Below are 16,479 nucleotides of genomic sequence, written 5' to 3'. Positions count from 1 at the left end.
CTGACAGTCCACTCTATACTCTTTAATTCTGTATCTGTTTCACATCCCTCAGTGCCAAAGACATCATCATGCCAACAGTACATGCTTTTAGATGCAGCAGTAGGCAAACTTAATCACTCATCTGACCTGAGCTGTTGACATGGAGGAGCAGCGACAGAGACTCTGGCATTAGCTAACCAAAGTGGATTAACATGATTTTGATGAAAACCAAGAGTTGTTTTATGTGGACAAGCCAGCACTCTGTCCTCAGTATACCTCCCTTGAGAAAAAATAAAATAATCCAAAAATGAAACTTATACAGGTACTGTACAAAAATCACACCAACATAGACAGCCTCTGCAGGATAATGACAATAATAATGTCATTATTAATAGACGCTTTGGCAATGTTGTCTTTTGTTACACTCATGCCAGTAAAGCATATTGAAATAAAATTAGAGGTATTTATTTCTAATGACATTGATATTGAATAACATACAGTAGACACACAGCACTACGTTAGAGTTGTCACAGGATACTGATGATCCAGTATCAAGTGTAAGTGACACAGCAACCGATAAAACTAAAACACATTACAGATGTACTCATTAACAAACCGTGGCTACCTATTTTAAGTTTTGGTTTATAGTGCCAGGAGTTATCCTGCTCTCATTAACTTAACTACAGCATCTGAGCTGCACCACTGAATGGATCATTGCATGACATCCACATGCATGATATCTGCATTTATTATCCTGGCTGTCCTAATTAAATATGATGATGTTTATTTGATAATGTTTGGAAAGCTCTATAGGCATAGTGAGATATTAAAATATATGTTAAGATAGTGCCACAAAAGTCAACTTTTTCTTTTTTTTCCTTCCATAAACAGAAATGCAGAGGAGGTTATTAATCCCTAAGGGAAATGACTTTCAACCCACGTCTCATAATCATACAGTGAAATACTTGAAAAGCTGATGAGTGCATAGTGGCAGCTTGTTAAAACAAATATGAATGACATTTTAAAACATCGCACAATTGTACCACTTACCAATTCTCAGGACCTGCTGCGAAGTGAGCCAAAACTCTGCTATAAAGTACAGCAGTGGAAATAACAGCCCCTTCCTTTTCGCCATGGTCCTCTCTCCAGAGTCGACTTTAACATTGATATCAGTTTTTCTGCCCTCGGTAATTCATTCTGATAACTCGCCAGTCCTCATATCCGTAACGAAAATAAACTGGCATCCAACCCACATCCATCCCTCATACATTGTGATGAGAAAAAAAACAACACAAAAACACACACTCCACTTGCAGCTGTCACAGATCAAAAGAACTCCAGTTTTTCCATTCTAAAATCCTTTATGTGCCAGTCAGGTTTTTTCTTCCCATAGTCACTGTCCAGACATCCCTCTCATCATGTTTTTTTTTCTGGTGCACACTTGAATTGTAGGCTGCAACTGAGGAGAAGGACTGTTCGTTGGGCTCCTCCTATCAAGCTTGCATGAATAAAAATTGCCCTTTCTGATTACAACTTTCAAAATAAAAGGCAAATTGGCAAAAAAAAAAAGATGGGCAACAATAGAGGAAACAAAAAAACACACGTTAAAAAGAAAAACATTTATATATATTTATTTATTCAGCTTTTAAATTTGTATTATAAACAAAATACCAAGCATCCAACACACAATGCTGCAGATTTACAAACTGTACTTGTATGCACTATATTTTAGTATTTATAAATATTGTTATATGTTTCTTATTGGTAATGGTAAACATCTGACCCCTAATTAGCCCCTTTACATTGCCTAAAAGAAAAAATCAATCTTACATTATCCATGCTCTTCCCTACATACACCTTATTCTCATATTCAACTAAACGTGTGTTGTTCGCGATTCTTTTCCCCTAATCTCTAAGGCTTAGGTCATGTAAATATTCTATTTAAATATTTAAATGTTTTTTTTATGCATTTGCTGGTACCTAATTTACCCCTTATTAGAATGCTTTTATTATGAAATCAAGCCTGCCTTGTTTCCGGTCTCACTCTCGCTGTCTTTGGCTGACTTGACAGAGCTGAGCATCCCTCCCGTGCAGGCGCTCAATTGAGGGCACAGCCAAGCCACTAATCCGCAAACATGGATACGTCCTGAAGATTAACTTCAAATCTGGCAACATTCGACCTCGACAACGTCTTTGCTTTGGTACACCGAGGAATGATTAAATCTTTGCTCCAGTCCTGATGGAAATGCAAATCTAATCTTCAAACTGGTCTGTGGTGCCCCCTTCAAGATTAACTACCTCAAACTGTTTATCTGACACAGTCTTATAGGAAAATAAAATGTGTTCACATTACCTTAAACCACTTGAGTGGTTTCGGATGGAGGTTAAAAAGTTCTCTTGGTTGCTCATTTGCACCGATCAGCAACTGGTGATAATACTGCTCCCACTGCTCCCTAAGTAAGCCAGAAGCATCAGGGGTATTTGATGGGGGATTTGTGTAATCGCACTATTAATTTATTCCCCAGAAATTAGCAAATTTGAAAAAGTGATAGTTGAGAGTAATTTGTCGATTAACATCCTGACCAAGATTATCCTCAATTGGCGGTTCCTGTGAGAAAATACTTAATCAAAAGTATCTACTGGAGATTAAAAAGAGAAAGCTGGTTAAACTATAAATGAAGTAGCGTATAAAATATGACCATCTTGCTTTGATTTTAGAAACCCGAATGTAATGTAGCTTATGGCTCCACCGTGTTTATCATTTGCCTTTACAGCCTATAGATTAAACCAGAGTTTAATGTTTTAGGTGTATTCCTTCAATATGAAGTTGTTACTGTACATTTAAAGCTTCAGATAATGAAATGTAGTGGAAGGAGGGCGTTATTCCTCTGACACCTGCACTGTTCCCAGGGTTTTGGACACTTATTACATACTCTGGTGTCATCTAGTGGTGAATAATGACAGTGTCTGGGATTGGTTCAGTCCACCATAGTGTTAGCATAACTGCCAGCATATACTGTTGTTGATCCAAAGCATTACATCTATTTATATTGCTAAATAACACATCTATGTGTTTATGAAGACCAATTTAGGTTGTCTCACTTTTTTTACACTACTTTAATTAAGTACCATTGCCACACAAAAAATAGCTTTAAAACGACACCTTTACCACAACCACAAGGTTTTTAGTGGCATTTATTCATTTTCTTAGCATTTTTATTATATTTTATTTCTGACAATAATCCGTTTATTTTGCTTATTTTATTTTTATTTCTATACTGCAACACATGTGGGCCAAAATTTAATAATAATAATGATAATAATAATAATATTTTTATTATTATTATATAATCTTTAAAACAGCTGTTCCAGAGGAAAACAGAAAGAAATCCACACAATGCCAAAGTTACTGTATGAACTGCTGTATTCTACAAATCAGCATTTCTCACTGAAGACCTTAGGGTCAGTTTTATCATCAGTGCTAATACAAACTAACAAATAACTATACGTAAATGATTTAATTAGTAAAAGACAAATATAGTGAAACATGTACAATGATAACCACAAAAACATAAAATATAATGAACAGACAGATAACAAATATGCAAAAGGCTATGATATGAAGTCTTTCTATTTTGGGAAAGTCAGCCCGTACCGGGGCTTCATGAAAACAGCACATCGTCACCTTTTGTTTACATGAACAACAACATAAGTTTTGTTCAACCTGATGAAACAACCCATATAGAATTATTTTGTGCAATACATATTTTAAAAACTGCATTAATAGTAGAAAAAAGATGAGCACATTATTTAGTCTGTGCATCAGAATAATCCTAGAATAAACAGAAAAAACATAATTTACCTTCATCTTGCTGCCTATGTACAATTTAAATTAGCTTAGGATGAAAACTATAAAAGCATCATGCTTTGTGTCGGTAAAGTTTAACCAGCTACAAAAAACACCATCAATTTCTGTTTATATGTATACACCAGCACTGCTCCCACTGTTTGACTCTGGTTGTAGCCTTGATGCTTTATAACCTATGAAAATAGGAGTGTGTGGAGCTGGATGAAAACTGGACTGGTTGGACGCGGTAGGATTGCTGATATAAGTCGGTAAATATGGCATGGTGTTTTGGCTTATGTACAAGGAGTTGCCTGGCGTATACAGGCTTCCAACATGGTTAGAACTGTTCATGGAGGAAAGGTGAGCCATGCTACCTTGGTATAACAATGACGCATTTTCAGGCTGACCCGGGGTGTAGACGACAGAAGGGTTGATGAGTGCTCCATTATTTGTCATTACTTGAGGGATGTTTTGCAGTGGTGTCGCAAGTTGTCGTCCAACATAGCCGTTGTTCTGCAGAGACTGATGGTATGCAGCAGATTGGAGGCTGGGAACACTCGAGATTGGATGATAGTTCATTAGAGTTGGCCTGCCGGGTACTGGCTTGTAACTGAGCAAGTTGGCTTGGCGGTACACGTCAAATGAGCCTTTGTCTTTGGGTATACGGCGGCAGAGGAACAACATGGCTGAGGCGAAAAGGAAGGCGCCGGTCACCCAACCGATGTAAAGAGCCTCTCCCAGCTCCCTCCTCTGGGCATCAATTAGCAAAGGATTGTAAAAATCTCTAATGATGACATGACCTGTCCACGACACAGGGATGAAGACACAGATACAGGCTGTGAACTGCATACCACCTGCAACCATCAGGATGATGGTCTTAGCCCAATCATTATCCTGAATACAAGATGTACAACGCATTCCTGCCAGAGCTACAAGGAGCCCCAGACCCGACAAAGCCAGAGAACAGCACATCAGACCCCTGGATGCCTGTAACTCCGGGGGCAGGAACAGCAGGGAGTCGTACACCTTACACTGCATCCTGATGTTGGCTTGTCTGTAGCAGTTCATCCACAAGCCCTCCCAGCGAGTCTCCATCACAATTATGTTCTCCCCAATGAAAGCTGTCACCTTCCACATGGGCAAGCCTGTAGTAGCCGCCGCCCCGATCAGCCCAATCAGGCCGACACACATTGCAGCTATCTCCGAAATGCCTTGAACCATTTTGCACAAGAGTTCAGTTGTGTCCAAATTCAAAATGAGGTTAGCTTACTGATGCTTTAGTTCAATATCTCAGAATCTGAGTCAGAGACATGTCCAAGGCAGCGATGATCTTCTCATCTGATGCAGTTTGTATGCTGAAAGAGGGGGTTTGTATGCTGTAAGAGGTGGTTTGTTGTGGGAAAGATGCTTTGCTGTCACCTGGTTGGCTCAGGGCAATGAGGGTAAAGAGGACCTCTGCTTGTTTTGTGTTTATGGTTCCTCTGGCTATAGCGGTTTATCTGTGTAATCAGCTTCTCCAGCAGTAAAACACCAACAAGATGCACCACAAACAGCTCACAACTTCAGAAAGTTTTTTTTTTTTTTATTCACTTTCAATGTTTTTATTCTCTATAAATGTATGTGATGAAAATTTAAAAGCAGACAAATATACAGTGGTGCACATAAGCTCCTGCAGTACTTTGATAGTCCACGGGGGAGCAGAAATGGCTTTCAAAGTTGATGAAACAGAGAAGGAGCCCACATCGAACAGTTATTGATTATTGAGTACCAAAAATACAGTTTTGTAAATCACAGGTCAGAATATACCATTTTCTGTAACCATAGGGCTGTTGAAAAAAAGACAAACAGGTTGCTCATCTGATGTAACCTTTAAGCAACAATGGAAAAAGACAACATTACATCATTGAATATTTTCGGTATGAAACATCAGTGACATGACTGTTTATGTTTATTGTCATTGCATCCAGTGTATTAGGCAATGAGATTCTACAGCTGCAGCTTGCTTTTAAAGTAACTGAAAATGAAATGAGCAGACCCAACCTCAAAACATATGGAGCTGGGATAAACAAGGAAATTAAATAGACAACTTTTGGTCCAAAGCTTTCCATCTCTCCATTCAAAGTGACTTGAAAATTCTTAAATGATCATGCTCTTCACAAACACTAAGCTGTCCGCTCCTTTAACAAGCAGTCTTAAACCTGCATATCATGTTTACTCAGCCATTTGTTCAGTCCCATGAGTTCCCAAGAGCTCTAGGGCATTATACTACTTCTGTGTAATTCTCACACAGTTAGTCACCAATATAGCATTTATTGTCCTAAGTTTAGTGCCTGTAACTGTGTCTAATACTGGTTAAAAACAACGACAACAAAAAATGAAATATGACAACTGTCAATGATTTGTGCCTGTGACATATTATTTGCACAGCACAGATGCATGATTTTGTAGTGTGTTTTGTTGATGGGATAGGGGATGTCAGTTTAAATACACAGCTCAGGCACAGCTAATGTTGAAGGAAATTTGCTTGAAATATCTGTGAGGTATAAATTATCTGTACAACTAATTAGCTCAGTCATATGTGCCAAAATTGAAGCATTTTAACAGTAAACACAAATACACATACGTCTGTCACACTGGTCATTGGTTAAAGGTTGCTTGAATTATTATATACAGCATAGACATACAAAATTGGCAACCTATCCAAAAAATAAGTCAGTATAAAATTTGATTATACAACACACATTATAGTAATGGAAATCACGTATTGGCTTTCACAGTCACTCAGGATTATAGTTACGATGAAGGCTTATATCAAGATTCTGTAACTAGTGGTCTAAACAAAACATAAAGTAGCCCTTAAATGTATAAAAAGAGTGATTTAAAAAAAGACATCCATATGGGTACGATCAGTTTGCATTCACATGACATATATTTATTGAAATGAGTTCTTTTTACGTTTTGACATTGGAAATGTATCATAGATTGCACTGCAAGGCAGCCATATTATAAAGAAATCCCCTATATTGACCAAAACCGTGATTATCGTTATCTCAGCCAGTTTAAATGTTCAGAGATAAGCCATCTCGCTGCGTACAGAGGGATATCTGGATTGGTAGCTATAGTTAGTTGATGGGTGTCTTGACAGAACGGGCTGAAACTGGGGTTGTGGTCTGGGAATTATCACCAGCTGTTGAGGCTGTAGTGGCTGTGGAGGATAGGCCATGTAGTCGGAGTTCCTTGAGTACACATACCTCTCTGAACCTTTGTCTTCAGACTGCAGATTGCAACAAATAAACATGCATCCTCCAACGAACAAGAAGGCAGAGGCCACCCAGCCGATGTAGAGAGCCTCTCCGAGCTCCCTCCGTTGGGCGTCGATCAGCAAGGGGTTATAGAAGTCTCTGATGATGACATGGCCCGTCCAGGACACAGGTATAAGGACGCAGATGCAAGCCATTATGATCATGCTTCCTGCAATGATGAGGACAAGCCGCTTAGCTCTGTCGTTGTTTGTGATACATGACGTGCACTGCAGCCCCAGCAAACTGATCAGCAGGCCGAGGCCACCAAGCGCCAGAGCGCAGCACATGAGCCCCCGTGCCGCCTGTAGATCAGGGGGCAGGGCCAGGAGAGAGTCGTAGACCTTACACTGCATTCTGATGTCAGCCTGCCGAAAGCAATTCATCCACAGACCCTCGAATCGGGTCTCAAACACAATGATGTTCTCCCCAATGAAGGCTGTAACTCGCCACATTGGCATCCCAGTGCTCGCTGCCGCCCCAATCAGCCCAATCAGGGTCACTATCAGACCCACTATTTCCAGTGCTGAGTTGGCCATCCCGTCCTCCTCTTATTCCTCCAAACTCATACATAGAATAATGTACAGATACAGTGTAGCTGGAGTAGGAAGCGGTTAGATTCCTACTATGGAGTGGTTTTGCATCCCAGTGGAGGAGGAGGAGCAGGTTGATGTTCACCTGTTCTGCCTCCTCCCTGTGGCCGGACACATGGGAGGGGTGGGACTTGCGACCGGTTGCTAGGAAACATAATCCTCCAGGCCTTTTTTTTTCTTTGTACACCTACCCCAGGAGTTGCTGTTAGCTGCCACTTTGTTTATTCAGAAGTCTCAATTTACATTCTCAGATGACACGTTACAGTGAAGCTTTAAAAAAAGAGGGTGTTCGTCAACAAAGAGGGTATTTTTAAGGTAGTAGCTGTGTGCATGTAAAAACAGATTTTATGTTAATGTATTTCCAGTTACATGTAAAGTGTGGACATCATTTACAGTCTTTTTCACTGTGAAGTCCCATATGTTACAAGGCATGACTAAAAATTACAACTTTAACAGCACTGTAGACTAAATATAGTATTGTATGTGTGTGTGTGCGTGTGAGTGTGCGTGTGAGTGTGCGTGTGCGCGTGTGTGTGTGTGTGTGTGTGTGTGAGATTCTGTAAAAGAGATTAATCATAACACCACCGATCCATCAGAAGGATGAAAACACCAGGGATAAGCAGGTGGATGAGCAGTTGGGACGAGAAAGGTCGTGGGAAGGATCTAATACTTGTTTACCCATGTGTCACTGTCAGTGTTGGATTTCTTGTCCGGGTCTCTTGTGTCTGTCTGTGCTTAGGTTGGTTGAAATTAAATGGCAGGTTTGCTTTGTGGGTGGACCTGTGTAAAGAGACTGGTTTTACCAGTTTAGCCACATTTCTATTGACAACAATGAAAACAGCATAACAGCTTTCCATTTACACACCCGTGAGCTAGATCAGGTTCAGTAGGAAATTTTAAATCAAAGGCAAACTTTTGTTTAACAAGTCAACAAAAAAAAGAACAAAATTCTGATACTTTTTCAACGTTATCCCTTTATTGGACACCACAATTGACCTGATATATAGGCAAGCATTTTAAGAAGTATGTATTTTACAACAAAAACTAAAAGGTGAACAAAAATCATCTGGAGGTATATTATCTGAAAAAGGCCTAGTGCATTTTTTTTCTCAAAGAGCATTTCAGCAGAGGCTGTTAAGACAGTGATATCTACAACTAATGTATTATTACAGATAAAAAAAAAATACTCTGGATGTAAACCAAGAATATGGAAACAAATAAAGTGTACAATAATTCAGCACAGTTTATCTTGTTGAAAAATCAGTTCCATAATAAATCTCAGCGATACATTTGGCCCTCTTTGAGAAAGTAATGAAAGATTTGGCCATTTTCAGTGACAGCATTTGGTCATATTCATTTCAAACTTACTTAAATGTGCCAAATCTTGGCAGGTTTAAAAAAAAAAAGAGTCCAAAATAGTCTCTGTGGTTAATTTCCCGCACTAGTACTGACTTGGTGCGTATGCTACAGATCCTGGCGGGGGTGCTGAGTAGGGAGGCTGGTAGCTGTATGCTGGCTGGTAAGTGTACGGCTGGTATGTGTATGCAGGTTGGTAGATATTTCCATTGGGGTTATATATAATTCTCTCATCTATGTCCTGGGTGCGGGGAGCGTGACGGCACAGCAGTATCACTCCGGCAGTGAAAAGCAAAGCTGAGGTCACCCAGCCGATGTAAAGAGCCTCACCAAGCTCCCTACGCTGGGCATCAATCAGCAAAGGGTTGTAGAAATCCCGGATAATGACATGGCCGGTCCAAGACACTGGGATTAAGGTAGTAAGACAGGCCAAGAGGAACAGGCAGCCCCCAGCCACGAGAACAATATGCTTGGTGCGAGCCCGATGGTCCACCACTTTTGTACATTTCATCCCCACTGCTGCAACAACGAGTGCAAAGACGGTCAGGGCCACAGAGCTGCACATCAGACCCCTAGCAGCCTGGAGGTCCGGGGGCAGAAACAGCAGGGAGTCGTACACCTTGCACTGCATCCTGATGTTGGCTTGTCTGTAGCAGTTCATCCATAATCCCTCCCAGCGGGTCTCCATGACAATGATGTTCTCCTCGATGAAGGCGGTTACCTTCCACATCGGCAGGCCTGTCACGGCTGCCACTCCGATTAGTCCAATGAAACCAATAACGAGGGCCACTACTTCACAACAGATGGCGTCCCGACGGTCCTTTTTCTCATTTCTCTTTTTTTCCTCATATACAGAGTCCTCATAATCTGCATATGCCTTGGCCTGCTTCTCATCATAGTACGAGCCTGCGTACGATTGAGGTGGCTTGGTGTAGCCACTGTAAGCAGTGTAAGAGGCCATTGCGGTCACACAGAGAGCCAAAGGTGGATCTGTGGATGCACTCTGCCAGTCCAGGAAACAAATCTGAGGAGAAGAGCAAGTCACGGAACTTATACACCCACAAAAATGCTACAGATGCAATGCAATCTTACTGGTTGAACTGCTTTACAGCTAGATCAATGGGGACACACCAAAGAGTGCTGCTTGTTTTGAATGCAAATGCAACGGCCACTACTACCAATCAACCATTTGGTCTTGTGATTAAGAACACTTAATCAGAAACCAATCCAATCACTTTATAAAGTCACAGTTGATCAAGACAGTTTCAATACTACACAGAGCATTTCCTTTTAAACTAAAGAACGTAATTTAAAGAGCAAACAGGATTAGCTAAAATATGATACATGAAAAATACCTAAGATCTCATTGCTGCTTCTAGTTGGAACTTGGTACCAAGATTGGATTAATTTAATGTGTGCTTTTTCTTATATGATATAAATTGGTGTGAAATTAAAACCATAGTTCCTTTTTAAATGTAAGTTCATTTATTTAAATGGTGGCTGAACTGCGTGTTGGTTAACAATCTCTTGTCTCTCTCAAAGTGAAACTGATAGGATGATCACATCAAACTGACTTCTTTAAATTGAACCTGAGCTGATGAAAAGGTATTGAACACAGAAACTTGAGTAGGATTGGTTTCATTGTAACACAGTATTGTCTGTTTGCCAGCAGTTCTCACCTTGTCACTGTCACACTGAAGTCTCCCTGCCCTCTTAAATATATAAACACTTTGTTTGTAGCTGTGCAGTTTTAACCCTTCAGTTGCATTTAGTTTTTAGTACAATAAATATAATGGAGGGGTATTAAGAGGGGTTGGTTAAATGTTTGTATTTCATGTTTTTGTAGGAATGACGCACTGGAAAAATACAGTCACACAAACTGTTGACTAGGTTGATGTGACTACTTGGCCATGACCTGTTACCACAAGGATTAAGATCAATTGAGCAGTTAAAAGTGACAGTTGAGAAACTCATCCATTAAAGCACAATACAAGTGGCATGACAGTATAGACTTGCAATAACCAATTGTATTGTTAAACACACGATTTACATTTAGGGCTGGGCGACATGACCGAAATCCCATATCATGATATAGATAATTTTCATATCCAGATAAGGATATATGTCATCATATAGCACATTTACTTAAGGTAGGCTATCAATTAAGGCAAACTGCAAATTACGTTTTCCCAGAATATTCTTGGATTATTTATTATTTTTAATTGCACTGTGGATGTGCGGAAATAATAAACCCTCTTATTCTGGGTGTTAGACAGACAGCAGTGCATGCAAGAGACCGGGTGCATGTGAGTCCAGCACTGGCTGCTCAGCTGGTTACTGAGCGCTGTTATTTCTGATGCAGGCATCTTATTAAAAGGATTTGTTGTTATATCAGAAATATGTTTTGTCTGTATCATTCTTTGACAATAACTGACAGTAGGCCATATTTAGAACTGTAGTGTCACTTTCACTGCGCTGTTCCAGACCGTCGGATTGACGGCACAGTCGTTGGCTAATTAGCTGCTAATTTGTGAATTCCACTGAAACACTGCAGCCTGTGTCGGAGTCATACACGGAGCATGTGTGTCATGATTCTGGTGTGTGTAGACTGGACCTGTGTGTGTTACAGTTGTTTTCTGGTGATTTAATGAAGAGAGAATCTCTATGGCTGTCTGTTATAACGCACAGAGCGACTCCTTCAGCTCACTTCCTCTTCACACATCAGTCCTGTAAAGGGCATGATTTATGACACCGCAATATAAGCGATAGAGCAAAATATGAAAAGACAGATGTTTTTCTATCGTCATATGGCACAGCCCTAATTACATTAATTATGAAGGATTTGTGCAGACAATACAAACAATGGATGTGAGAAGCACTTATAGTGCAATAAGAACAAAAAATACAGTACAGCAAGTTAGGTTGTAAAAGTTGCTGATGACAGTTGCTCTTCTTGGTCCCACATTCTGTGACATACAGGGAGATGACAACCAGAACTATGGACATACACAAGTCCCTTGGCTGCCTGCAGCTCTGGCAGGAGAATTAGGGCGCATTCACACTGTCCATCCGTACCGTGCCCAAGCACGTTTCACGGCTAAAGTCTAGTTCGTTTGACCAGTGTGAGTGCAACCGTACCACGCCTATGAGCGGTTCGCTTACCGGTCACAGCCCGTTTGGGAGAGGTGGGCTTTTGTAAAGCACGTTTGCACATGTACGAGCACGAGCGTGCGCACGTGTACAAGCGTTATCTTACGTCATTTTAGGTGCGCCTGTTCGGACATAGAAAAAAAACGACGGACCATGCGCAGACATTTCAAACAATAATGGCGAGGGTAGTGCAGTCTCGTCTCCCATGTGTCATCTAATGAAAAGACTGCTTAACCAATCTGTTTTGCAGAGCTATAAATCTGTGATGTTATCACCTTGCCTGCTATGCCATCCCACTGATTTTAATTCACTTGACCTCAACTCCTACCACTATTTCAAGTTCAACTAAAATGCATTTGTTTATCTTTATCTTTTTCTGAAAACCAAACAGATTTACGCATTTGTCATCATTGCTTGTCATGCATGGCCAGCACAAATGAAAAGACTATTGCTATGTTGCCGTGTGAAAACCTTCAAGTTGAGTTGTGGTGACAGTGGAAGTGTGAAAGTGTGCATGTTCTTCTGTAAGTTATATTTCTTAGGCTTGTAAAACCTCTTCAAACTCTTCAAAAAGTTGGATAAAGTCAAAACACATCTCGAGGCCAAAACCTATTTCATGAAAATAAATTACATTTGACTTTTTTGGATAACAAGTTTTCACTACCATAGGGTAACATTTTCTTCCCAAATCAGCATATGCTGGCTAGTATACCATGACTGCTTCTTTTTCGATCTTTGTGTGTGTACTATGGGGATCAATTGAAGTGAGACATGGGGTCATTGTGTGTTTCATTGAAGACAACATACATTTGAAATGTTATGTTTTTCTATGGCTTCAGTGTGAGGCTCATAAACTCTACATTAAGGATGGTGAATTGACATGGTGAAACAGATTTGTAAAAATCTATCAGTCAGTTGATCTGCTCATAGAGGGCTTTTACTTACAACTGATTTGTCTGTTATAACTTCAAAATGACGAGTGTACAGACACGTATTATGCTGCCAGGAAAATTCACATTTTAACTGGCTTTATGTAAGACAAGACATTATTTGGTAGGCAGATGGTCTGATTGCAGATAAGGAAGAACAATAGAAGAACCACTCCTTTATTCAAACTTCAGTTGGCCTAGGGAAGATAACCCTTGTTTATGAGAAGAGAGAGAGAGAGCAAGGACAGGAACAGAAACTGGAAAGCCTGTTGAGCAGGTTTGCTCAGTGATACTGTCGTCACATCCTCAGCTGCTTTAAATGTAAACAGATACACTCATGCTGAGAAAAGCTGTGAACTCAAATATACTCAAAGTGCTGTGAAGTATTTTCTGTAGATGTAACCTCTAAGCTCTTGGTATTAGAGTTTTGGGTTTTGATTTAAGATGGAATTAATTGGGGGAAAAAAGACTCAAATAGAAGTAAGTGAATACACAGTCAATGCTGGCGCAGTGGAACAGGAAATAATGTATGTCTACTACAGAGTGTGTGCCACCTGCTGTATGTAAATGTGACTGCACATTCTTGAGCCACAATGATTGTGGTAACATTTTAAGATTTTAAAAGAACTTTATTGCATGTAGTTTCCATTTCCTTCCACTTTAATAGAGTGTTCATATTCAGATTTCAGATGCAGATATGAATTGTCCGGACAAATAGAAAGAACATCCCATCAATCAAGATTTTGCCATATTATCTTGGGTAAGATATGGTCTCTGCCTTCAAAGCAACCCTGTCCCATTTTAGCACTGCTGCAGATACTGTTCCTGCAGATCTGCAGCACAATGAACTCTGAAGTGATCGCTCCCCTTTATCTAAAGGAGCACCAGAGCATTTGTGGTGGGGGTGGTGATTGACAAGAGAGAGGGGGCTGGTGAAGGGGAATGAGCCTGGGTGACAGAATGTCCACAGAGCTCAGAGAATAAAAAGAGCAGATAAGGCTATGGGAGCCATAGATCATAGTGTCTGGCCGGCACGTGCACCCATGTTCAGCTTTAAATTGCTGATGAAATTGGTCTTTGCCATAACAGGAAATTGACAGTGTCTAAAACTCAAAATAGCACACTTGAATGAGGGATGTACAGGCTTAAACAAACAAACAGCGTTTACCTTTTTAGCTGCCAGTGACTCAAAATTATACATTTCTTCCATGACTTGTGTTTACAATTTTTGTACCGTTTGAGTTTTGCCTTTGTGAACACCAATCTGACCAGTTGGCAAATTGTAACTATAGTTTTCTCTTCAACTGTCAAGTGAATTTTAAGCAATCTTTTGAGAATTAGGTGTGCTTCCATAAACTGGTTAGGAGCGTAGCTTCGTTAGAAAGTGTCGCTATAGGCCGCAGACTGCCAGTAAACAGAGCAGAACAAGTTTTGTTCATGTAACAGCATCTACAAGAGAAAATTGCAAAGAGGTCTTCGGGAATTTGTTTGGAATAGTTGTTTGATGTCAGGTAGTATTGTCTGTCTCATGCTGTCCGGAAACAAAGACACATTATGGGAATATCTGAGATGATACAGACAGCCATGGGAGTTAAATGAACACATCAACTCTATTAGGATAATGACAAAATCCACCTCAAGCGGATGCAACAACTTTTATGCACAAGTTTTATCAATTTTTGCAGTTTCCACTCAGCTTTTCTAATGTGAATCGTAAATGCATACTAAATACTTTTATGAAACACAAATAATGTATCATTCTTGCAGTGGTTTGATTCATTGAGTCAATGGGCCTTTAGGTGGGAATCGGCTTTTTATTATCAGAGTAAAATTGATGAGACGTTTTGTTGTATTTGTTTTTTATTTTGTCCTTTGTACATACCTGTCGAAAACTGAATGTGTGCGAGAACTTTCTTTTTATTATTCAAAATTCAGTTCAGTGGCTGAGCTGTGTCCATGCCACTTATGGGACTATGGCATTTTCCGTCAACTGCTCAATTGTCCAGTACCATTAAAAGATAGAGGGGGTGGACGGTATTAAAAAACAACAGTTTAAAACACAATAGCACTCCAGTAAATACTCATTTGCTGAAGCTCATTTTTGTTTTGTTTTTTGAAACTGAGGGGGACAAGTGATCTGGATCTAAGTTGTTTTGTACGGTTGAGCAGCAAATATCCAAGTTACTGTTGGTGTCAGTCAGTGCTGGTGAGGGTCTTCTTGTGACCAGTGTTCATCTTTGCCAATTAAGTTTTTCTGTGATTGGCGTCTTGGTTTTTGACACTGTTCCCCTTGCTACATTATTTTGCAGTTTTTTTGACAGATGAACCTACATTGTATCTATCAAAAAATAATTACAGACAAAGAAAAGGAGCTCTGGTAAAAGATAAAATCAAAAGTAGACCCCACCATCACTCACTGAAAGACACTTAGAGATACAATAGTTGCTTAACACATTAAGATGATTTTATTGGAATGGAGTGGAGCTCCATGAGCTTGGCTTAGTTTTGTTTTTATTATGTCTATCTATATATAGAATTTATTATGGTGCCACCACAGCTACTGCAAACCAATAGACTGACTGAAAAAAGATCTGCGCCTCACTTTCTTATCCGGCCCCATGCATTCACTTTATTCTTCAATTTAGACAGACATCACAGACGTGGCTTGCAAACACAAAGCAGTTCTTAACGCCTTCTTAAGGTCCAGTTGTTAGTTTTCAGACTGACTTTGCGGGTTGCTAAGTTGTTGTTCTAAGACATGTCCACATTAGGTATTTGTTTTTCCTCACATCACAAAAGAGTTTTGCAGGGATGTCTGCAGTGCTGCAGGGTAGTTTGCAATTTTTAGGTGTATCAGTATCGGCCATTGCGGGTTGCTGTGTCCGCCAATAGTTTTTTTCCCGGCATTATTTACAGATAAGCAGCTCAGTGTTGCTTGAGACGCCTTTTTAAAGTTCAATAAATGTTTTTTTTAATTTTTTTATTGAGACCTGTAACATTTGTCATCATCATTGTGTAATTTTTATAATGTAAATTGAGGGAGCGAAAGTAGTATTTGCTCCAAATATCAGTTTAAGAAAATCGGCAGTCCATATTGGTCATCGGCTAAGGCTGATGAAAAAAAAAAATCGGTATCGGCGTCGGCCCTAAAAAAATCCATATCAGTTGATCCCTACTGCAGGGAATAAGTTAAGGTCTTAAGTAAAGCCACATGAACCATTGACTCACTAGAAAGGTGTTTTGAATTATAAGTAGGAAACAACTGTATTTATTGTGATATCAATACATTTTTCTATATACACACAGTAATAAAAATGCAGTCTTAG

The 16,479-nt window shown here is 39.8% G+C and overlaps 4 protein-coding genes across 6 annotated transcripts in view; all 4 read right to left on the bottom strand.

Annotated features, from left to right (window-relative positions):
• LOC310947209 (glutamate receptor ionotropic, kainate 1) overlaps positions 1-1,157 on the bottom strand; it is a gene marked incomplete at its 3' end in the record, with an annotated part of 29,821 nt that extends 28,664 nt beyond the window's left edge. For all 3 annotated transcript variants that reach the window (XM_083913946.1, XM_083913947.1, XM_083913948.1), the window contains exon 1: positions 1,030-1,157. In XM_083913946.1, the coding sequence (XP_083770072.1) occupies positions 1,030-1,114 (85 nt within the window). In that variant the 5' untranslated portion in view covers positions 1,115-1,157. The remainder of the gene's footprint in view (positions 1-1,029) is intronic.
• Positions 1,158-3,847: 2,690 nt separating this feature from the next.
• LOC310947214 (claudin-8-like) lies at positions 3,848-5,047 on the bottom strand (the record flags this gene model as incomplete). The annotated part of the gene is made up of 1 exon (XM_083913955.1): positions 3,848-5,047. One exon carries the CDS (start codon positions 5,045-5,047, stop codon positions 3,956-3,958), a length of 1,092 nt encoding a protein of 363 aa, XP_083770081.1. The 3' UTR covers positions 3,848-3,955.
• A 1,846-nt stretch (positions 5,048-6,893) lies between these two features.
• cldn8.1 (claudin 8.1) lies at positions 6,894-7,664 on the bottom strand (the record flags this gene model as incomplete). The annotated part of the gene is made up of 1 exon (XM_083913958.1): positions 6,894-7,664. The coding sequence occupies one exon, from the start codon at positions 7,662-7,664 to the stop codon at positions 6,894-6,896; it is 771 nt and encodes a 256-aa protein (XP_083770084.1).
• Positions 7,665-8,672: 1,008 nt separating this feature from the next.
• LOC310947216 (claudin-8-like) lies at positions 8,673-10,082 on the bottom strand. Its single transcript, XM_083913957.1, has one exon. It carries the CDS (start codon positions 10,033-10,035, stop codon positions 9,160-9,162), a length of 876 nt encoding a protein of 291 aa, XP_083770083.1. The 5' UTR covers positions 10,036-10,082; the 3' UTR covers positions 8,673-9,159.
• Positions 10,083-16,479: the final 6,397 nt, after the last annotated feature.

This window comes from Echiichthys vipera, assembly GCF_963691815.1.
Source record: "Echiichthys vipera genome assembly, chromosome: 5".
Lineage (NCBI taxonomy): Eukaryota > Metazoa > Chordata > Actinopteri > Perciformes > Trachinidae > Echiichthys > Echiichthys vipera.
The sequence above is the reverse complement of the archived record's forward strand: the minus strand, read 5'-3'. Positions and strand labels throughout refer to the sequence as shown.